General features: G+C 47.4%; 1 protein-coding gene across 1 annotated transcript in view; it reads left to right on the forward strand.

The window, feature by feature from the left end:
* Positions 1–23,778, forward strand: part of LOC132572405 (laminin subunit beta-2-like) — a 65,393-nt gene that overhangs the window by 31,320 nt on the left and 10,295 nt on the right. Inside the window, exons 15-28 of the mRNA XM_060239365.1 lie at positions 1,280–1,407; positions 3,475–3,595; positions 3,711–3,903; positions 4,754–4,897; positions 7,672–7,903; positions 8,521–8,684; positions 8,972–9,196; positions 10,789–11,006; positions 13,482–13,578; positions 14,618–14,990; positions 16,134–16,318; positions 17,567–17,808; positions 19,041–19,244; positions 21,119–21,263. Of these exons, the coding sequence (XP_060095348.1) occupies positions 1,280–1,407; positions 3,475–3,595; positions 3,711–3,903; positions 4,754–4,897; positions 7,672–7,903; positions 8,521–8,684; positions 8,972–9,196; positions 10,789–11,006; positions 13,482–13,578; positions 14,618–14,990; positions 16,134–16,318; positions 17,567–17,808; positions 19,041–19,244; positions 21,119–21,263 (2,671 nt within the window). The remainder of the gene's footprint in view (positions 1–1,279; positions 1,408–3,474; positions 3,596–3,710; positions 3,904–4,753; positions 4,898–7,671; positions 7,904–8,520; positions 8,685–8,971; positions 9,197–10,788; positions 11,007–13,481; positions 13,579–14,617; positions 14,991–16,133; positions 16,319–17,566; positions 17,809–19,040; positions 19,245–21,118; positions 21,264–23,778) is intronic.

The raw sequence follows: 23,778 nt of genomic DNA on the forward strand, positions 1-23,778 counted from the left end.
TCCTGTTTCCTGCTTCCTGCTTAGCTTTAAAGGCACACATTTTAAAAACGGACCTGTTTGCAGGTTTCTAAACCTGGCGGAGTTCTAAAGGTACATGGTGACTGTGAGGCGGGGCTTCCCCCACCGGCCAGCTGGCTGGGGGTGGGGGGGGGGGGAGCCTGTAAAAATGGGGGATCCCCGCTGGGACCTGGGGATTGGGAAGCCTAGTGCTCACTCTCCCTCCCTCCGTTTATCTTGGGTCCTGCTGCCGGATTAGTATTGGAGGCCCTCCAGTAGAGGGGCCCTACAGAGGGAAGGGGGATTTGAATAGAGCAGCCTGCCCCCCCTTAGCTACGGGCCTGACTTAGCATATTGTCTTACGTTTGGACAACAAATAATCGTTTTCAGTGTCAAAAGTAGAATCCCAGTTTTCAGACTTTGAGATGTTAAGTCAAGAGATTTGAATTTCAAAATTATTTGGAATTTTGTTTCTGATTTGCCATTATCATCCAGTCTGGCCTGATCTCCACAGACAGCTTGGGTCTCATTCTCTGCTCTGATGCATATTGGAAGAACCTTAAGGATGGTGGCTTTTTTAACCAGCCATGCTCCTGTGTCTTTCACATTAGTCTGCCATGCCAATATTAAGCCTTTTGTGTAGAGGAAAAAGCTTTATCTGCTTTATCTCTGTTGCTGTTAAAAGCCCAAGAGGGCCAGTAGAAAAGCTTTTAACATTCCTTGTATGACTTTTCCCTTCAGCCATCTGAACTAGACTATTTTAAGAAAATTTATACTTGTGTTTGTCAGCAGCAAAACGTTTGTCAGCAATCAAAAGTAGTGTCTCTTTCCTCCATTAAATGCTCCACCATCAAGGAACTTTCTGAAATACCTGCTGTTATGTACTGGACCTTTGTCTTTCTTTTTGATTAAAAATATGGGCTATCAGAGCCTTTTTGGTGGAGGATTCAGCCAAGTGTAAAAATGGTGGAATCCAGAATGTAGGCTTGCACTGGTAATCTAAAGCAATTCTTGCCTGACACTTGTCCTATGGCCCTTTTCAAAATACGTTCCTTCCTTCCCTTCACACCTGCCCCTTCCTGCTTTTGTTATGTTTTTCATCTTCCTACCTGCTGTACTGAATCCCTTTGGCCCACAACCATCTACACATAGTGACATTGACGTTCAAAGATTTCTCTGAAGTTTCACTTTACCGCTTGCCTGACTTATTTGTGGAAGTGCTGAACCTGTGTCTCGGCCTACCAGGTTGCTCCATGAGCTGTATACTCTCCTGTTCCCTCAGCTACCCGGAACATGGGAGGAGGTGAAGGTAACAATTGTGCGGCCTGGGCCTATCCCCACCAGCAGCCCTTGTGGGAACACTATCCCTTCTGATGACCTGATGTCAGTGGCTCTGCCATCCACCTCCCGGTGAGTGCTGGCAAGTTCAAAATTGGTAGCATTTTGACTTTAATGATGATGAAATGTATGCTTCTGTGGGGATTTTGACTGTTTCAGGACTGCATCCTAGACAAGTCCATCACCTTTTCTCATTGCAACAAGAAGAAGAAGAATTGCAGATTTGTACTCCGCCTTTCTCCCTGAATCAGAGACTTAGAGCAGCTTACAATCTCCTATATCTTCTCTCCCCCACAACAGACACCCTGTGAGGTGGGTGGGGCTGAGAGGGCTCTCACAGCTGCTGCCCTTTCAAGGACAACCTCTGCCAGAGCTATGGCTGACCCAAGGCCATTCCAGCAGGTGCAAGTGGAGGAGTGGGTAATCAAACCCAGTTCTCCCAGATAAGAGTCCCCACACTTAACCACTACACCAAACTGGCTCTCTTTGCTGGAAAGGCTGTCTAGATGTGCTGATGAGAATGTAGTGTGAGTCCATGAAGGGGAGCAAGGGGTTGCCTTGCATCCATGGTGTTCAAGAAGACTCTGTTGGAACAACACTGTTTAGAAATACTTTGGTGCTACACTTCTCTGCTCTATTTATTTAAAAACATCTTTATCCCGCCTTTTCAGCCATCTTAGGGTCCCTGAGGCAACAAACAATCAAAAACATTAAAAAGTTCTTAAAATACATAGCATAAAAACAATGAAAAACTGCAATTAAATAAAGCATAAAAATTAAAACATACTATTAAAACACATCATTTTAATAAATAATAATAGCGTGCCATTAAGTTGCAGTTGACTCATGGCAACCACAGAACCATAGAGTTTTCAAGGCAAGAGTGCACAAGTGCTTTGCCATTGCCTTTCTCTGCATGACAACCTCAGCCTTCCTTGGTGGTCTCCCATCTGAATACTTACAATGACCAATCTTGCTCGGCTTCCAAGCTCTTCCTTTGCATATTAGGCCCCACGCCCCCGATGTAGCCAATCCTTCTGGAGCTTACAGTAGGCCCTGTAAAAAGCCCTCTAAGCTCTTGGAGGATTGGCTACATCAGGGGTGTGTGGCCTAATATGCAAAGGAGTTCCTGCTTCTTTTGGGTTGCCACCCATCTAGCCTTAGACAGGGAGGGCACTCAAAGAAGGGCCCCTGACTGCACTGGTTGAGTAAGCTCATACGGGAGTAGAAGGTCCTTAAGGTAAGTTGGCCCCAAGCCACATAGGGTCCCAGAAGCCAACTGGGAGCCAGCATGAGTGGAACAAGATGAGGATGATATAGCCTTTATGACCCTCTCCAGTTAGCATTCTGGCTGCACTATTCTGTTCCTACTTGTAGCTTCTAAATCAGGGGTGGGAACTTGGTGTGGCCCTCGGGGATTGCTGGGCCAAACAGAGCCATGTGGCAGCCTCTCTGGGGCCTGGCTGGCCAGCGAGGATCGCGGACCTAGCCACGGTGTGCAGCAGCCTCTCCAGGGCCAGGCAGGGATCACAGGGCTCAGATGTACTGGGTTGCTGCAGGGCCTGGAAAAGTTACTGTCACAGTTCAGTTTGCACTTGATTATCCCAGATGGTGTGGCCTAATATGCTAATGAGTGTGTGACCTAATATGCTAATATTAGGATATGTGATCTAATATGTTACTGAGTTCCTGCTGGGCTTTTTCTGCAAAAAAAGCTCTGGACCGATGCATTTGCCTAGGGCGGCGGGCCGTGTCTGTGTGTGTGTGTGCATGTGTGCCAGATTAGGCTCTCCCCACATGACTCGAAAACGACTGGTGCTTGCACAGGGGACTACCTTTACCTTTTTACATGACTTCAAATAGAAAAACAATTATTTGCATTAATTTTGCCAATCGTTCTCCCTTGGTGGAGCACTGTTTTTTAAGTTGATCATTTTTATGGTCCGCGAATGATGTTATAAATATCCATATGGCCCTTGGCAGAAAAAAGTTTCCCCACCCCTGTTCTAAATGCTCTTCAAGGACAGCCCCATGTACAGCGTATGGCAGTAGTCTAATCTAAATGTTACTGGGGCATGCACCATGGTCAGAAGGTCTTTTTTGCTCTGTCCTGAACTGTATGGTCCTTCCCATGTGCAGTTATGTGGTGCTGCCTCAACCAGTTTGCCTGGAGCAAGGGGTCAGCTACACCATCCAGCTGGAGTTCACTCACTATGGAGGGCATGAGCATTTGCAAGGGCCTGCTATACTCCTGGACTCAGTAAGTACTGAATGGTGGGGCCCTGGAATATCTGGCAGGGAGACCCATGGCTTGATGGAGGAAATACTTGCAAGTAATGCACTGTCCTTTCTACCTTTTCCTTTCCCCCTCAAAGTTGGTCCTGATGCCACGTTACTCCTCCTTAGAGATGTTCATTGCCGGTGATGCTGCCTCTATTGCCCGCAAGGAGATCTTTGAACGCTACCGCTGTGCCCAGCAGGCTCGCCCTGTGGTTAAGGCACCCACTCCAGAGTCTTGTGCTAACTTGCTTGTCAGCATGTCCGCCATCATCCTCCAGGGGGCGCTGCGTAAGTGTTTAATTGCCTGGGGTCCCAGACCTTGCCAGACACCTCATCCCACACTAGAAAGGCTCCAGGGACTCCACCTGGGGATCAAAGCACCTAGGCACAGGGGGTGAAGTGATCCCGTGGGGACACCTCTGACTCTGCGTCCATGCTACGTTGCATGCACAAGTGAGGGCTGCCTATGCCAAAATTCATATGGTTTCTCTGTCGTCCTCTTCTGGAGTCAGGATGCTGAAGAAGACCTACCTCCTCTCCAAAGGCCTTAAATCACCTTCATGTGATTTGGTGAGGGGGACATTCCTGCTCTTAGTGGAAGTGCTGCTGAGCTTCCACAGGCTGCCCAGTGGTGGATTCCCACTGGGGCTTCGTCACGTCTCCCGGATCCCACCCAAACGTCACACTGGGGAAAAAAATCTTGTACTTGGCCCAAGGTCACCCTTCCTCCCTTAAGTGTGAGGACTCTTATCTGGGAGAACCGGGTTTGATTCCCCACTCCTTCACTTGCACCTGCTAGAATGGCCTTGGGTTAGCCATAGCTATCGCCGGAGTTGTCCTTGAAAGGGCAGCTGCTGTGAGAGCTCTCTCAGCCCCATGCACCTCACAGGGTGTCTGTTGTGGGGAGAGAAGATATAGGAGATTGTGAGCCACTCTGATTCAGAGAGAAGGGCAGGGTATAAATCTGCAGTCTTCTTCTTCTTCTCCCCCTTAATAAAGCAGTCACTGAATTTATAGCCATGCACTGGCTCCCTAGTTGGTCAGGCCTCTGAGATTTTGTTCTCATAGTCCCCTCCTCCTTATCAGCTGCCCCCCATCATCTTTTTCCACCTCCTTCTCACTCTTCCTTTGCCCCCAGCCTGCCTGTGTAACCCCCAGGGCTCTCTGAGCTCAGAGTGCAACCCCAGCGGTGGGCAGTGCCAGTGCAAGCCTCACGTCATGGGCCGCCGCTGTGAACGCTGCTCCCCTGGGACCTTTGGCTTCGGACCCAGCGGCTGCAAAGGTGAGTGGAACTCGGGTTCTTCTGACTGAGTTAGTGTGAGCTAGCTCACAGTTCTTTAGCCTCTGCCTCACACATTTTTGTCTTAACTCAGGAAAAATGGCCTAGACCAAACTAATTTATGCAGCAGCTCCCAGTTTTCATGCCAGTAGCTCACAAAGTAGATTTTTTGCTCAGAAGACTCCACAACTTGGAGCATTGGTTCTGACCATCCCTTCCTCAACTATTTTGTTTTGTAAGGTCATAGAATTGTAGAACAGGATCGTAGGGTTAAAAAAAAAGTTGGAAGGGACCTAAAGATCATTCAGTCCAACCCCCTACACCAGAAGTGGCCGACAGTAGCTCTCCAGATGTTTTTTGCCTACAACTCCCATCAGCCCCAGCCAGCATGGCCAATGGCTGGGGCTGATGGGATTTGTAGGCAGAAAACATCTGGAGAGCTACCGTTGGCCACCCCTGCCCTACACCATGCAGGCTGACTTCACTCCAACCTCCTCTTAAACACTTCCAAGGAGAGAAAACCCACCAACAACCCTGGGCAACTGATTCCACTACTGAATTGCCCTTATTTTTTCTTATGTTCCACCTATAATTTAAAACCCATTATTCTAGACCCTGTCCTCCATTACCAATTAAGAACATAAGAACATAAGAGAAGCCATGTTGGATGAGGCCAATGGCCCATCCAGTCCAACACTCTGTGTCACACAGTGGCCAAAAAATTATATATATATATATACACATACATATATACACACTGTGGCTAATAGCCACTGATGGACCTCTGCTCCATATTTTTATCTAACCCCCTCTTGAAGCTGGCTATGCCTGTAGCCGCCACCACCTCCTGTGGCAGTGAATTCCACATGTTAATCACCCTTTGGGTGAAGAAGTATCTCCTTTTATCCATTCTAACCCGACTGCTCAGCAATTTCATCGAATGCCCACGAGTTCTTGTATTGTGAGAAAGGGAGAAAAGTACTTCTTTCTCTACCTTCTCCGTCTCATACATAATCTTGTAAACCTCTATCACGTCACCCCACAGTCGATGCTTCTCCAACCTAAAGAGCCCCAAGCGTTTTAACCTTTCTTCATAGGGAAAGTGTTCCAAACCTTTAATCATTCTAGTTGATTAAACAGCTCTCTGCCTTTCTATAAATAATAGCCCTTCAAATACTTCAAAAGAGTAATCATATATCCCACCCAGCCTTCTCTTCTCCAGGCTGAACATTCCCAATTCCCACAGCCTTTCCTCGTAAGGCTTCATCTCCAACCCCCTAATCATCCTCATTGCTGTCCTCTGCACCCACTCTAAAGTCCTTGCTGGGCTACTTCATCTCAGTCATTGCTATTGAGGTTCCGTTTGGGCCTATGACTGTTTTTAAATCATTTGTAATAACCACATGTATTTTTGATAACCTGTATTATTGTATATCTATTGATTTTTAAGATTGGGCCCTCTTATTTATATGTAGTTAACCTTTTAAGTTCTTAATATATCTTGGGTTAATGTTTTTAGTTCCCCTTTTGCTCATTGTTAGTTGGACCAGGACAGAAATGTTCTTTTAGATAACCTGTCCAATATTTCTCGCTCCTGATGACATACTGGATGGTAAGGGAGCTGATCCAAACTACAAAGCACAGGTTGCAAGCTCCATTAGTTTCTGAGGTGGCAACAAGCATAGACAGCTTCCAGAGGGGATTAGATAAACATATGGAGCCACAAGGTATAGATGTCTGGGGCAGTGATGGTCTGTATTCTTGGTGCTTGGGGGGCAACAGTGGGAGGGCTTCTGGAGTTCTGGCCCCACTGGTGGACCTCCTGATAGCTCCTGGGTTTTGGCCACTGTGTGTTGAACCGGATGGACCATTGGCCTGATCCAACATGGCCTCTCTTATGTTCTTAGAGGAAAGAGAAGGGCAATTTTGGAAAGCAGCAGAAGTATATAATGGAAGGAATTAAGCACCCTTTCTATAACCCCTGCCACCTCTTCCCAAAGCTGCTTTCTGAAAATCAAAAGACAGTGCCAAGTGACTTGTTTATTTATCGTGCTTTTAGAACTCTTTGATGCATGCCTTCAATTCTGTGCACTCCAGAGCTACCTGGCATTCCAGTATGATCTTCAGTCTCTTTTATAACGAACACCCTTCCCTATTTGAGCCGCCTGGATCATTAAGCAAAATAGTTTTTAAAATGCTAATCCTCTGACCATCAGAGATAGATGAACCTTTTCAGAAAATAATTTTTTTCTTTTATTGCATGTGGAATTTTTGCACTCATTTTGATATGCTCTATCCTGATTTGTCTTCTCAAAAGAACACTTATTGTTGCTGATATAATGGTGTTTTCCAAGTACTTCCGCTGCAGTTTTATTGAACTGAAGTGATTCTGCATTTGAACACAGTCTCCGATCGTTATCTGACCGCTCCTTGCCGTATCTTTTTGTCCTGCCACTGTTCTTGGCTAAAAAGCAGACAGATAATACAGGGAAGAAAATTAAAATACCAGGTTCAGGAAAAGAACGCTGCAAGGAAATAATTTCATGCAAAATAGGCACCATTTCTATACCTTCATTTACATAACTGAATGAGAGCAGAATTTGAATCTTCTAGGCAATGACTATGAACATTTCTAGACAAGAAGAAATCAGGCATAGGCAGGGCATGGTAATCATACATGTCATGAGGCATGTTTGGGTGGATGTGATGTGTTTGTGGTGGTGTCCTGGCAAGAGGAGCAGAAATCATGAATGACTCTTCGTTCCTCCTTTTTACAGCATGTCAGTGTGACAGGGAGGGATCCTTGACCGGCTTCTGTGATGGCTTCAATGGACAGTGCCCATGCAGGCCAGGGGCCTTTGGACCTCGCTGTGACCACTGCCAGCCCGGCCACTGGGGTTTCCCGAACTGCCGCCCCTGCCAGTGCAACGGGCGCTCAGAAGAGTGTGACTCACGGACAGGCAGCTGTCTGCGTTGCCGAGGCCACACAGAAGGAGAACGGTGCCAGAGGTGAGGGGAGAGCATTAAGAGATTAAAGGGTGTCTTCTCTCACCCTGAGGTCTGAGGGCCAGGTGTGAGGTATGTGAGTGAAGGCCTCAGAGTTCTGCATACTTATGAACCCAACTGCTAAAAGATCAGTGTGGCCTATGGTTGTAGGATGTGACCCACATTAATTAATTGATGTCCACACTGGCTGAAGTGGTGAATGTGCCTGTCACATACTATTCATTAGCATGAGGTAATGAGTCATCATAGATTATCATCCCAGTAGGACACAGATACTATGTTGTCAAACAATTATATAATTCAGGTCCATTTCCATTTTTGAGTGGTTTTGCATAATGGGATAGGACAGTTAGCAGGGTCAAGAGTCAGAAAATATGGAAGAGGATCAGAGAATTCTGCAGGGCACAGCCCTCTTAGCATCGGAAACCTTTTTCAAATTGCCTTTTACAGTTATCCTGTGGTTGCAGCCTGCTCTCTGCATTGCTGTAGGCTAGGGAACTGGCTTACAAAACCAAGAAACATAGAGTTCTCAGGCATTTGTATTCAGTGCAGGAAGTGCTTAATGTAGCTAATGCCTAGAAATGTGAAATACACAACCCTCGTCTTTTCCTCATCTGCAGGTGTGCATCTGGATTCTATGGAAACCCCGTGCTGGCCTCAGGCGGCCATTGCCGCCCCTGCCCCTGTCCTGAGTCACCTGGCTCTGGACGCCATTTTGCTGCCACTTGCCATCAAGACAGTCGCTCTGGGACTGTGATGTGTAGCTGCCTCCCAGGCTATACAGGCAAGACCAACCTCTTTGTCCATCTGGTAAAATCATCTGTCAGGCTTGGCATTCAGTAAGCATGGTGGAGAGGTGGTGGAGAATTCCAGAAACCATAAGATGGGCTGGAAGGATATAATGTCCCTGCTCATGACCTCATGCTACAGCAGGTGTTGCTAGGCCATGGAAGCTGAGCTTTGTGGGTTGAAATACCAGTGACTGTAGTATGTTTTGTTGAGAGAGGGGCAGTGGTCTACTGCTACTTGTGTCAGCCCCTGGGGAAAAAAAAACACCTTTTCTTTACACAGGCCAGCGCTGTGATGAATGTGCTCCTGGTTACTACGGCAACCCGTGGCAGGCTGGGGGGCGATGCCAGCCCTGTATGTGTAACAAGAACATTGATACCTCAGACTTGGAATCCTGTGACCGTCGCACAGGCCGCTGCCTCCGCTGCCTTTACCACTCTGAGGGGGACCAGTGTCAGCACTGTCAAGTGGGCTATTACGGTGATGCCACCCGTCGTACCTGTCGCCGTAAGTGTCTTCTGGGGAGAGATTCTGCTTCCAGCTAGCATTTAGCATACATTGCTCCTACCTTTCTTAGACCTGTCCTTCCTTAAACCATAGAAGGATGTATTTTTAGAGTTGGGAGAGACATCAAAGAAGCATCTGCGGATTCCAGATTATTTTGTCAAGTAACAAATGACTTGTTAAATTACAAGAGCAGGGAGATTGTGAGGGGTTGAAGTCTGATTGCACCTTATATGTTGTCATGCTTCATTTCATTGCTTCCAAATTTAAAACTGAATATTTTTAACTGTTGGTTAAAATATATATTGTCTATGGCACCCACAAATGCCCTGTGTAATTCTAGTTCCATATCTGGCATCCTTTTCAGAGCGCGGACTTCTTTTTTTGTAGATGCTTCCTAATCCTCGCAATAATTGAAAACATGAGATTAGTGATGGCCCATTGGACTGGATTTAGGGGAGGCAAATCTCTGTCATGTACAGGAATAGGAGTGACTGCTTCATCACGCATTGAGGCTTCATGGATCAATTGAAAGGCAGATTGCCTGCATCCACACATCATGACAAAAAGAGGCTTTGAATTGGGGGGACAAAAACAGCTTGTTGCTGGGCTAATGCTTCCCCCCCACCCCCGCCCCTTTACCTTCTTTCAAATACAGAACTGTGTTGATCAAGCTCCAGTTCGTTGCATTGTCCAAATTGAGATGCTTCAGCAAATTGGATTTTGTTCATTCCCCACAAGCCAAAATTTAATTCCTGGTTTAAAATTCTTGTTTGAACACATGGGGCTGCCTTACTCAGAGTCTGGCTATTGATCTCTCAAGATCACCATTGTCTATTCTGACAGTAGGGAGTCTCAAGCAGAGGTCTTTCCCATCACCTCATACCTGATCCTTTCAAGTGGAGATGCCAGGGATGGGACCTGAGACCATCTTCTAACAGAGCCATGACCCCACCCTAAAGGAGTAAACACACAAGCTCCAGTTTTCAAATGTTCATGTGTTTGAGCCTCAGAGTGCGCTGGAGCTTGATGAAACCAGAAAGCCTTGAATCACATTCTGCTCATGTAGGGAGGAGAGAGGGAAAGCAAATTCTCAGTAGTCACGACAACATTATCTTTGAGCTTTTCTGCACTCTCATTTTCCTGCTTGTAAGTTCCTGTTCCACATGTGTTTTGCTCCCTCTAGTGGCCGATTCAATATTACATCAGTTGATGTCCAGCATATCTCAATGCAGATTCAAACTGCAGGTTTTTATGCTGGACATAAACCAGTGTGAAATCAAATCAACCACTAGAGTAATCAAAACTTGTGCAGAACAATCCTCCCCTGCAAAGAACCAGGAACTTACAAGTGAGAAAAATGAAAATGCTGGAAAGCCCCTTGTTGCCGTTTTATGTCCCATGTCTCCTGCCCTGTGTGCTTGCACTCAGCCACAATCACACCATATACTATGCTACCCCTATATCCTCTTGGATCTCAGAAACTGGAAGTCTGTGGTTTAGTGTTCCAAATGAGGCACAATTTGTTTCATTTAAGCAGGATAACATTTCCCTTCTGTTGTTGATCAAGTTAATGTTTGCCTTTCTCACGGCAGGCTGCTCCTGTAACTTCCTGGGCACTGTGCGCAGTGAGTGTCCATCACGGGACCACTGCCTGTGTGAACGGAGCAGTGGGCAATGCCAGTGCTTGCCCAGCGTTCAAGGGCAGAGCTGCGACCGTTGTGCCCCCAACTTCTGGAACCTAGCCAGCGGGCAGGGTTGCCAGCCGTGCAGCTGCCACCCCCAGTACTCCCTGAGCCCTGCTTGCAATCAGGTGAGCCAAATCTTAGTGGTCGGGGAAGGCAGATAGGGGCTCCTGGGGCATGCAGTGATGGAAGCTGGAGGAGTGGAAAACATTGAACGCTGGGGAACAGCAACTTCCCTAAGGCCTCCTAATAAGCTTATTGCAGAAAGAACGCTTGAGCATTCACCTCCTTGCTTCACAGACTCAGAGCCACTGTGTCCAGGAGTTTGGTAAAGCAACTGCAGTGTGCAGCAAAATTGATTCAAAGAAAACCAGAGGATATAGTGACCAATAAGGCATCTGCTGATGTGTGCTCACCAGCGGCAGGTGCAATTCAGACCACTGTCCATCCCATACCTATCTAGTGCATTTTTTTTCTCCTTCAAGGAGATGGGGACACCTGCTTCTCCTTTTCCCATTTTCAGGTGTCGTTTTGTAGAAAAATAGGTGGCAGAGCTCATTAGCATAACTCAACCCCCTTCCCCAGCCAAAAGCAACCCAATGCAAGAAAGGAGAGCCCTGGACAAGCGAGGCCTGCTTAGGCTGGCTAGAGATCCATGTGTGGGTCAAAAGGCCAGCATACCGCCCAAAATCACATAAGAAGCGGAGAAAGGGTGGCACGGGCTGCTCCAGGGGTTAATGAGGGTTGCTGGGGGCGTGGCAAAGTCCCTGATGGCTGGCTGCCCACTCTCCTAATCCAGGGATTGTTATGTAGCTGCATTCAGTGGAGAAGGTGAGGAGGAAGAGGGGGAACCCTCAGAAAGGTTCAGGAGCTGTGCTCCTGTGAGCTCCTGCTGAATGAGGCCTGCCCATTGTACCCTCTCAGCAGCCCAGTGAGGTAGATTAGGCAGAGAGCATGTGACTGGCCATGGTCACCCAGCAAACTTCATGGCAGCATTGGGATTTGAAGCCAGATCTCCCAAATAGTAGTCTCTAAATACTACACTACAGTACCCATCCCTTTTCTTTCTGTGCTGAGCACCATCCCTTCCACATGGTAGCCATTGCCTGCTGCTTTCTCTGTGGTGTCCATATCCTTCCCCTACCCATGGGGGAAGCTTTTTAGGATTTTTATATCAGCAGTTGATTACCAGTATATCATTAAAATGCTATTACAATTCGTGTAGTTGTCACATCCTGCCTGCCCCCCTGGGGTTTATGCCGCCCTCCACTGTGGTGCCTAGGCTCCCTCAAGGCCTCAGAAAGAGGGGAGGGGCTAATTTCACTCTGCTCCTGCTCTTCCTCTCCGCTGTCTGGTCCCCTCTGTGTCCTGGACTCAACAGCTCTCTTCCTCTCTCTGCCTGTCAACCCTGCCCCGTTCCCCAGTGAATGGCTGCCTCCCCTGTCTGTCCTCCTGGTGCTGTGGAGGTCAGCTCAGAGCCTGCGGGCTCAGTCCCAGGCGCCACCCCTCCCAACTACCCCTAAATGTTCTTCCTTGTCCGCTCCACCCGTGACTGTTCTGACCTGGCTGCAGGGAGCATCAGAGGAGCTACCTCCTCTGCTTCCACCGCTGTCTTGTTCCCAGAGCTGGGCTCTGCTGTGGCCTGCCACAGTGCCACTAGCTGCAGCACTGTGGTCCATTGCTCTGCTGATCACTCGCCCTGTCTCCCAGGTGTTGCCGCTGCCTGATAACACCTGGGCCCTGCCATTGCCCCAGGTGAGTGCCTCCAGTGTTTCTGCTCCAGACCCAGTGGAGGTGGACTCCCAGGAAGTCCAGGCATCAGGGCTATCTGCAGCTCTGCCTGCCTTCCCAGCCCCTTTCCCATCCCAGGGGTTGTTGGTGTGGGTGAGTCCAGGCACAGGCCTGTCCTCTCCAGCTAGGTGGTACTGTCCACCCAAGTTGCTCCACTGCTCACCCCAACTCCAGACACCAGCTTTCATTGTAAAAGTAAGTCTCTAGCTCCTTTCATTACAGAGATACACATTCCCCCTTATATCTCTGCAGCAAAAAGGTGCTGGAGACTTTTTTTTTTTTTTAAAGAAAGCTGGGAATTCAGTGTCAGCCCAACACACGAATTGTTATAACATTATAATGCTATTCAAATTGAAAGGACACTGGGGGGGGGGATGGGAAGATGGCTGCAGACAGGGAACTGGGACAGGTCAAGGCCACCTGGAAGCCTGGTTATTGCTGTCCTGAACTGACAGTGGGAAAAGGAAAACCACAGGGAATTGTTGCCATGTGGAAGCCCCTAAAACCATATGGGTCTGCAGCCATGGGAATAAACTTTCCCAGAGTTAAGAAGGCCTGCTAGTGGGAGGGGAACATGGGAAAAATCTCATCATCAGTGCCTTCCATGGATTGATTGCTGGATCCAACCCAATTTTTATCCCTGCTTAGAATGATGATGATGGTGGTGGTGGTGGTGGTGGTGGTGGTACCAAGGTCATGTATCTCAGAGCCTAGGCAACATTCTCCTTCTGTCAGTTGGCCATGGGGGTAGTGTGCTGGGGCTTGCTTTAGGGATTCCTGCCACTGTCCCTCCAACTGGCCATCTTTTGCAGTTCACAGGGCAATGCCAGTGCCGACCGGGCTTTGGGGGCCGCACCTGCTCTGAGTGCCAGGAGTTCCACTGGGGGGAGCCCAGCCAGCAGTGCAGAGGTGAGTGCGGCCAGCAAGCCGACAGAAGCAGGTGGGGCACAGGCCAGCATTCAGACACCTTGCAGGTGATGTGCAAAACCCAAACCCGTGGAAGTCTAGGGTCACTCTGTAGAGGCAGGCAATGGCAAACCACCTTTACGCGTCTTTTGAAAACCCCACCAGGGGTTGCCATAACTCAGCTGTGACTTGAGAGCACTTTCTACCACCCAATGAGTAGAAGTCTCAGGGCAATGCTGGTGTCGACTGGGCTTTGTGGGCTGCACCCACTCTGAGTGCTAGGAGTTCCACTGGGGAGAGTCCAGCCAGCAGTGGTGGTCTCTCATCCAGGGTTGTTTTGTAGAAAAATAGGTGGTGGAGCTCATTAGCATAACTCATTAGCATATGCCACCCCCCCACCAGCCAGAAGCAAACCGCTGCAAGAAAGGAGAGCCCTGGGTGAGCGAGGCCTGCTTCAACTGGCTAGAGATCCAGCCAGCCCAAGCATGCCTCGCTCACCTGGGGTTGTCCTTGGCCTCCTCCCCCCCCACCAGTCAAAAGGCCAGCAAGCCACCCGCTGCCCGAAATCACATAAGAAATGGAGGAAGGGTGGTGCAGGCTTCTCCAGGGGTTAATGAGGGCTGCTGGGGGTGTGGCAAAGCTCCTGGTGGCTGGCTGGCTGTTCTCCTAATCTAGGAACTGTTATGCAGCTGCACCTACTATTCAATGGACTAGGTAGGTGGAGAGGAGGGGGGGGGCATCAGAAAGGTTCAGGAGCTGCGCTTCTGTGAGCTCCTGCTGAATTCAAGGCCTGCTCCCATCCAAGTACTAACCAGGGCTGACCAAGAGCTGACAGCTGACAAGACTGGGCTAACCTGGGCAATCCAGGTACAGGCAAACTGAAAAACAGGAAAAGAATATATTTTTTAAAAGTCCTGCTGCACCAGATCAGGCTATTCAGAGACTGGGCTAGGGGCCAATGCCTTGTGAAGCTAGGCCACAAGGAAGTGGGACATATGGCTCATGAACCCTTTCTTTCTTTCTGCATTTGTGTGGCGGGCAGCTTGTGACTGTGACCCACATGGGATCGAGACCCCCCAGTGTCACCGTGTCACCGGCCATTGCTCCTGCCGCCCAGGCGTGTCGGGAGTGCGCTGCGACCAGTGTTCCCGTGGCTTTGCCGGTGACTTCCCGGCCTGCCACCCCTGCCACCAGTGCTTCGGAGACTGGGACCGCATTGTGCAGGATTTGGCAGCCCGCACCCGCAGCCTGGCCCAGCGCGCCCAACAGCTCCAGCTGACGGGCCTCACCGGGGCTTTTGAGGGCACTTTCCGTCGGCTGCAGGACAAGTTGAGTGCCGTCCAGGCCATCGTCAATGCCCGCAACGCCACCGCCGGTGCCATCACCCATCTCCTGCATAACATGGATGGACTGCGGTGAGTGAGAGGAGCGGCATATAAACGAGTCTGGGAGGTGGACAAAGTAAGAATTGCTTTGCTGACTGTGCCAGATGGATTCATCTGGTCCAGGGTTCTTCAAGAAACACTTTGCCTGGTGGGAAGTTCACAAGCATGACCCCTGTTTCCCTATTTGGTAATCAACAATATATACTTCTGAGTGTAAGGATATGCCCAGATACTATCATCAGACTCCTTGAGTATATGTGGAAGAAGCTTAATCAATAGATCATATAGCAACCATTATCAGCATGTGGTCGCAAGACTATGTCTTGCCAGACTAACGTGGATGGGCAGTCCCCCAGTAATTATACCTCATGAAATAACGGCTCTCCTTTTTCCCACACCCACCAAAGTCATTTGAATTAATTATTATAAAGCCTTTTCTCAGGCTTCAGTGTTGCTTCCGTCAAGGTCACATTCCACAAGTTCTAATGAATTCAGTTGGTCCCTATCAGTGTTGCCTGGAGAAACAAGATTAGAGTTATCTCCCCATGCTCCCTTTCTGCCTGCAAACTGGGAGCATCCCACTAGAAGAAGAAGAAGACTGTAGATTTATACCCCACCCTTCTCTCTGAATCAGAGTCTCAGAGCAGTTTACAATTGCCTTTATCATCTTCCCCCACAACAGACACCCTGTGAAGTGGGTGGGGGGCTGAGAGAGCTCTCACAGAAGCTGCCCTTTCAAGGACAACTCTTGCGAGAGCTATGGCTGACCCAAGGCCATTCCAGCAGCTGCAAGTGGAGGAGTTGGGAATCAAACCTGGTTCTCCCAGATAAGAGTCTGCACACTTAAACACTATAAATTGGCTCTCCTACACAAAAAGCACTGAATGTTTAAGAAATAAAATGGATGTTAGATGTGGTTGATGTGCAAAGATAATCATACCAGCAAACAGGTCATATTGTCAACCCCAACTATACTTGTCAGGGACCTGTTCCTGACGCTCAGCAACCATTGTTGCTAAGATAACCAGCAGCCATTAATAGATTCACAATGATTTTATTCAATCCCCCTTAATAAGGCTAGGACTGTGAGGGCTGCATTCTGCCCATTCCCTTTCCCATGGGGTACACGAGGAGTGACAGCGCTCCCATTTTTGATTGACATTGTCTTATTAGGCAGGAGATAGCAGATGTCACAGAAACGCTCACCCGCCTGGAGGGGCTGCTAACCGCAACTCAGGATGAGAACTTCAATGCCAACCATGCCCTGGGCACTTTGGAGCGTGCCGCTCGTGGCCTCAACCTCAGCCTGGCAGACCTGGCACGCCAGCTGGATGCGCTCAAGCATGCCAATGTGCCAGGTAAGTGTCCTCTGGGTTGCTTCACCCAGCAGCCAAATCCACATACAGGCCCTTCCGAGTTATCCTTGGGATTTCTGAGCAGGCTCAGCACCCTTGGCTTGCAGTCACCACCAAATTACTGGTGTGGGTTTGGGTGTGAGTGGATGTGCAGTGCTTAAGTTTGTGAGTGGTGGGTTTGGAAAGTTCAAAAGTCATCTATGAACTTCACTTCAGACCAAAGACAAATGTAATATTTAAGCAGACACCAGAGCTGGTGATTTTACCTCAGCTTTCTACCAGCTGTCAAGTTGCACGACAGCCAGAATTCTGACAAGTCAAATGCTGAGGCAGCCATCAGTCTTATCCTTCAGCCATGCCTTGGGCGAGCTGTCAACTTTTTATTACTGGTATTATTTTTCAACTCTGCTGTGTTTAACCTTTTGTCCTTTGCCCTACTTAAAACTGGATTTTTGGCAAATAGGTTGCAGAAGTTCTCTATGAAGTGTGAGAGTAGTTGTTTTGGTGACTGTTTTGGTTGTTTTGGGCACTAAACAATTGGCATTGTACTTAGCTGTGTGCAGATTTACAGAACTGTTTCCTTCCCCTTTGAAGCTTAACAATGGAGATAAAAAGCTACATTTGTATTTAATGGTGAGAGTTACATCTGCCTTAGTCTATCAAGTGTTTTCCTTTCTGCACCACCCTTGCCTTAAAACTTTTCTCTGCTTTTCCCAACCTATGCACCCCAAAATTATGAGCACAGGAGAACATACAGAACTGTTGTGTACTGATTCAGTACATGGCTCCATCTAGCTCTGCTCTGACAAGCAGAAGTTCTCCATGGCCCATCTTAAATAGATATGGCCAAAGAAGCTGCCTTATACTGAGTCAGACCATTGGTCTATCAAGGCCGGTATTGTTGTCTTTGACTGGCAGTGGTCCTCCAGCATTTCACAGCACCTGCTACCTGATTCGTTTAACTAGAGATGCCAAGGATTGAACCTAAGACCTTATGTGTGCAAAGCAGAGATACTACCTCTGAGCCACAATCCCTAAAAGGCATTTAGGGCAAGGTAAATGGGTAATGCCTTGCACTGCTTACTTCACTCTTCTGCAGTCCCAGTTTGTCTTTTAATTCCCCCTCCCCAAGGAGCAGGTTAGGTGAGAACTTGAGAAACATATATCTCAAAGGCCTAGTACGAGCTCAGAGTCTTTGCTGCCCAGCAAACAGGCCTCGGATGCTTCTCATTAACTCTTCATCCTCTACAGGGGCATATGATAGTATCCGCAAGTCTTTTGAGCAGTCGAGAGAAGCTGAGCGCCGGGCCAACACCTCCACTTTAGCGGTGCCTAGTCCTGTCAGCCAGTCGGCCTCCATCCGACGTCGCACGGAAGGTCTCATGGCAGCACGGAGGGACTCCTTCAACCGGCAGAATGCAGTGAACCGGAGAGCCCTGACTGAGCTGTCAGCACGCGTTGGAGGGCTTCGCCTTCATCGGATCAATGAGAAGGTGGGTGAGGTTGAGAAGGAAATGCTCTGAGTATGAAGCTGAGGAGAGGAGACAGTGCTGAGAGTGAAGCATCATGGGAAACAAGAACAACAGCGAGCAATAAGAAGGAATCAAGATCTGGAGGTTAGACAGAAACCTCATTTATGTACTTTATTCATTTACTTACATTATGTATAGTCCATCTTTGCCACTTTACAAAATTGGAAAACAATGCACACAGTATAAGACAGACGTACCCTAAACCCTGCAAAATGGACACAATGAGTGCCGTTGCATGTTGGCGGATTCAAGAAACCTTTTGCACAGAGTCGGCAATCCTTTTAAAATTTTTGGAAAATGAAATAACAGTTAATTTTAATAATAATTTATTTAAATTCATTTTTATTATTTTTAAATAGTTGTAAAAAGGAATACAACATTTATTAGGTAGATGTCTGGGAACATAAGGTACTAAGTGGATAGGTATGAATAGTTTAATTTGTTAAATTGATATGTTTGTGGATCTTAACTGTATAGTTAATATCAGGGGTGGCCAAACTGTGGCTCGGCAGCCACATGTGGCTCTTTCACACATATTGTGTGGCTCTCAAAGCCCCGGCCACCCTATTGGCTAGCTTGAAGAAGGCATTTCTCTCTTTAAATCACTTCTCCAAGCGAAGCCAACCGGCAGCTTCGAGAATGCATTTAAAGTTAAAAGTTGCTTTCTTTCCATCTCTCCCCACCTCTTCCCCCTCCATCTATTTGCCTGCCTGCCTTCTGGCTCCCGAACATCTGACATTTATTCTGTGTAGCTCTTACGCTAAGCAAGTTGGGCCACCCCTGGTTAATATAGTGGATCAGCAGGCTTTTGTGATACTAAACGATCTTAACTTCATAAAAATTTTGATGGAATAATAGCTTATAGTTGGCTTGATTTATGAATATTTAATGGGAAGGTTGTATGTTTTACTTTTTTACATTATTTACTTAGTTGAACACAACTGCCATTTGATTGATTATGTTAAGGATCGTTAATGTGAGCTTTTCTGTGGTTAATTATATAATAAAGATTAATTTTAAAAATGACATACCATAAACACTGCAACAACTGTGTTACAAATAAATTAGAAAGTGCAGTAAAAACAAGATAGTACATATGATGTGATGGTTCAGGAAGGCAGACTAGAAAGGCACCGTGGAGAGTGAGAGAGGGCCACAGTCTCACCAGCTATCCGACCCCTTTCCCCTGCCAGGTATGTGGTGCCCCGGGGGATCTCCCTTGTTCCAGCAGCCCCTGTGGAGGCGCTGGTTGCCGTGATGAAGATGGCAGACGCCACTGTGGGGGCCTCAACTGCAACGGGGCAGTGGCCACGGCTGACAATGCATTAGACCGAGCCCGCCATGCCGAAGGTGAGCTACGCCATGCTGTGGCTGATGTGGATCTATTGCTACGCCAGGTAAGCTCTGAGGGAGAAAGTAAGACTTGCTTTTGCAGAGGGAGGGGAGGGGGATAGGCTTTTTTCTTTGTTCTTATATTTTATCTGGAGGCCAGAATGTGGCCCTTTGCAAATGCCAGGACATGGGTCTCAAGTATGCTTAACGGGTGAATTAAAGGCTGAATTAGCCTCGTTCTTGTTAATAGCTGCCAAAAACTTTTGTTGCCTGGCAGTGGAAAACAAACAAGATTCTAACACTGAAGCAAAGTTTTTTGAAAGTGTGGGGCATTGCTGCAGTGGATAAAATAGCAATGCAACTAGTATTAGCTGAATGCCCAACAAAGAAGTCTAATTCTGTAGGAAAGTGGTTTTCCTTCTTTGAATATATTACATCTAATTCAAATGATGTTTGTGTCTTACCAAAAAAGTATATGGATTTGGTCTCTTATTAAAAACAAAACAGTTTGGTATAGCAGTTAGTGATGTATAGATATGAAGGTACATGTCAAAAGCTGGATTTATTATTCAACGTATTTTTTTGTTTTGAAAACCATATTGTATTTATATGCACAAAATTAATAAATATAAAGTTTTTAAAAACACAAAAACCAGATGCCTGCTAAAAAGGTAAAGGTAGTTCCCTATGCAAGCACCAGTCATTTCTGACTCTGGGGTGACGTTGCATCACATTTTCACGGCAGACTTTTTACAGGGCGGTTTGCGATTGCCTTCCCCAGTCATCTTCACTTTGCCCCCCAGCAAGCCAGATACTCATTTTACCAACCTCAGGAGGATGGAAGGCTGAGTCAACCTTGAGTCGGCTACCTGAACCCAGCTTCCCCTGGGACTGAACTCAGGTTGTGAGCAGAGCTTGGACTGCAGTACTGCAGCTTACCATTCTGTACCACGAGGCTCTTAGGTGCCTTCTAGTGGTGGTGCCTCCAAGTAATTACTGCTGAATCTCCCTGACATTCATCTGGTGGGCAGGTGGAAGCAGGCCAGTAAAATGGTCTTTATCGCTTCTTGATGCTGTCACTTCTGGTGCAACCTGGAAACACCAACATCACAGCAGGGCCATACTCTAGCACTTGCCCAGAAATTCCAGGCAGTATTTGGGGTGAGTGCTAGAGCATTGCCCCCAGGTTTTGTTTTTGTTTTTAGTAGGAATGAACAGGAATGCAGTTCTGACTGGCCTGAAATCAGGGGGTGTGGCCTAATATGCAAATTAGTTCCTGCTGGCCTATTTCTAATTTGTTTAAAGCCCTGTGCAAAACAATGGTGATGTTGGGGGGGGTTTGGCCTAATATGCAAATGAGTTCCTGCTGGGCTTTTTCTATTTTTTAAAAGCCCTGGTTGCCTCAGTGCAATGCTGGCACTTCTGGCTTACTCCAGAAGTGACATCATCGGGTGGCAAGAAAGACCACCCTTCCCCCTGCAATAGGTACCCACTTCCCCCCATCAAGCCATGCCTTGCAACCCTAGTCTCAACATAGATCCAGGTGGGCAGCTGTGTTGGTCTGAAGCAATAAAACAAAGTTGGAGTCAAGTAGCACCTTTAACACCAAAAAAGTTTTATTCAGAATGTAAGCTTTTGTGTGCATGCACACTTCATCAGACGATGAAATGAGCAGTGCTACATTACATATAGCTGGTGGGCAGTGGTTAAGCATGCAAAGTAGTACAAAGTTAGAATCCAATAGGAAAAATGTTGAAATTAACAAATTGAAACAAATTTGGTCTGGGTAGCATTGCATGGGGCAACAACAAAGGAAGTAAGTGCAGCATGTGAACTTTTTTCTTCACTTTTGTATTTTTTGTGCACTGGGTCCTTTGCATCCCTGTGTATCTGCTGCCCCCTTCTGGCTGACCAGCAGATCCATTGTGCTTTTTGACAGGTGGCTGAAGCTAAAGCCCAGGCAGGAGTGGCCAAGCAGAGAGCTCAAGCTGCCTTGGACAATGCCAATGCCACCAAAGCCCGGCTGGAGCACTCCAATAAAGAACTGCGAGACCTCATCCAGCAAATCAAGGGATTCCTGAATCGTAAGTGCAGATCCAGCTGTGTCCCCCACCCCTGTTCCCTGCTTATATGAACACCTGTTATCAGGACCTGTTCTACGTTTTTCGAGGGGGGGGCAAAATAAAAAAATGGCACCCCCTTATGGGCCATTCAATTTTCTGGTCCCATAGATTACAATGGGCTCCATACCCAATTTGGCGCCCCCCCCCATCGGCGCCCAGGGCAAGCACCCCCCTCTGCCCCTCCCTAGATCAGGCCCTGCTGTTTATATACCTATGAACACCTGAACACCCAATGGGACTCTCAAGTCAGCATATATTAAAAGAAAAACAAACTCCTGCAAATTCAGTTTACAGGTATACAGTTAATATATAAACAGTTACAAACAAGAAGCTGGAACACAAGCCTGTACAGCCCTTCATTCTTCATAGTTTGGAGGCTCCACTTTCCCCAATGCTCGTTTGGCCTACCTGAGTTCAGGGCATTTATTTAAAAATGAACGTAAGAAATCACCTTATACCGAGTCAGACCCTGGGTCTATTAAGGTCAGTTTTGTCTACTCTGGCTGGCAGCAGCAGCTCTCCAGGATCTCAGGCAGAGGCCTTGCACATCACCAAGGACGCCAGGGCCCTGAGTTTGCAACACCTAAGCAATGACATTTTGAAGGTCATTAAATCATGACCCTGTGTCAGAAGTGACTTGACAGCGCTTAACACACAGACACAATCTGAAGCCATTTAACTGGAGATGTCAAGAATTGAACCTGGCACCCTTTTGCCTGCAAAGCACCGGTATTCAGAGGTTTATTGGCTCTGAATGAAGAGGTTCCCCTGTAGTCACCTTTAGCATGGAGAACTGGGGCTGGGACAATATTAACAGGGTTTTAAAATATTTAATAGTGGGAGAGAGACAAAAATGTAAAAGGAACCAATGCATCACCCTTTTAAAACCAGCATTTCTTATTTCCACTCAGCAATGCAGCAGACACTGACTAAAAGCTTTCAGATTTCCCCCCAGGGATAGAATCATGCTTTTAAAATTTTACATATGTCAGGGGTTTCCAAGATGCTGCATTCTGTGTAGCAGAGATTAAATATCATATGGTCGATATGCTCAATGTAAGAGCCACAGAGTAAATGTCAGATGTTTGAGAGCTGTAAGACATTAACGTCAAATGTTTGGGAGCTGGAAGGAAGAAAGGAAGGAACATATGAATCTGCCTTATACTGACCCTGGGTCCATCAAAGTCTACTCAGACTGCAGCGGCTCTCCAGGGTCTCAAGCTGAGGTTTTTCATGCCTGTTGCCTGGACCCTTTTTGTTGGAGATGCCGGGGATTGAACTTGGGACCTTCTGCTTACCAAGCAGATGCTCTACCACTGAGCCACCGTCCCTCCCCGATGGAAGGCAGGCAAATAGATGGGGGCGGGAGGAGGAAGGGAGAGGTGAAAAGAAAGCAACTTTAACATTAAATGCACTTTCCAAGCCACCAGCTGGTTTGGCTTAGAGAAGTGATTTAAAGAGACAAATGCCTTCTCCAAGCCAGCCAATAGGCTGGTGGGGGCTTCGAGAGCCACACAGTATGTATGAAAGAACCACATGTGGTTCCCGAACTGCAATTTGGCCACCCCTGATCTATATAATGTTACAGATGTTCAGAATACACACACTGAACTAGCCCCTAATCTAGACCCCTTGTGAGAAATATCTCTTTCTTCCTTCTTCCAATTTCTTCCAAAGCTATCTCCTGAAGTGCTGCCGCAATGGCCACCCCTTCACAGTTGGCTTTAAAAGAAGATTAGACAGATTCCTGGAGAATGGGTCTGTTTGTGGCTACTAGCCACAGGGACAAAAGGGAACTTCCGTGTTCATAGGCAGTCAACCTCTAAATCCCAGAACCAGGAGGCAACATCAGGGGAAGGCCTTGGCCTCTATGCCCTGGTCTAATCCAGCAGGGTTCTTATCTTCTTGGCATGGCACTAGGATTTCACTTGGTTCAGTGAGCTTGCTTTGCAGAGGCTGTATTCACATGAGGAAACACAAAAGGCATTAGGCCATGAGCATTTCAGGGAACTGTCTGCTGGATAAGACCAAAGTCCTTCTCGTCTGGAACTAGTAATAGTTTTTAACCTATAAATGTATTATGGTTTTATATGTTTTTATGGAATTGATTGTTTTTATGATATTGTAAGCCGCCCTGAGTCCGCTTGCGGAGAGGGCGGGATATAAATATAAAGTAATAAATAAATAAATAAATATTTCCATCAGCAGCTTGACAGGTCCCGCTGTGAAGTACCTAAGCAGGCCAGGATATTTTCTCAAGAGAACATAACTGTTGCCTGTATAGTGGAGAGAGGAATTCCTGCAATCAGGAGGTTCAGCTCTACCCTAGCAATGTTTTTGTACCTACAAGCTTACCTGGGACACTGGAGCTCCATCACTGGAACTCCAGGCATCCCTGAAAAGCAGCTGTAAGTGGGGTATATGTGATCTGGAGCAGGGTCACACTGCTAGGGAAAGTTGATAGTGCTGAATTCTT

Source organism: Heteronotia binoei, chromosome 5 (assembly GCF_032191835.1).
Source record: "Heteronotia binoei isolate CCM8104 ecotype False Entrance Well chromosome 5, APGP_CSIRO_Hbin_v1, whole genome shotgun sequence".
In the NCBI taxonomy this organism is placed as follows: Eukaryota; Metazoa; Chordata; class Lepidosauria; order Squamata; family Gekkonidae; genus Heteronotia; species Heteronotia binoei.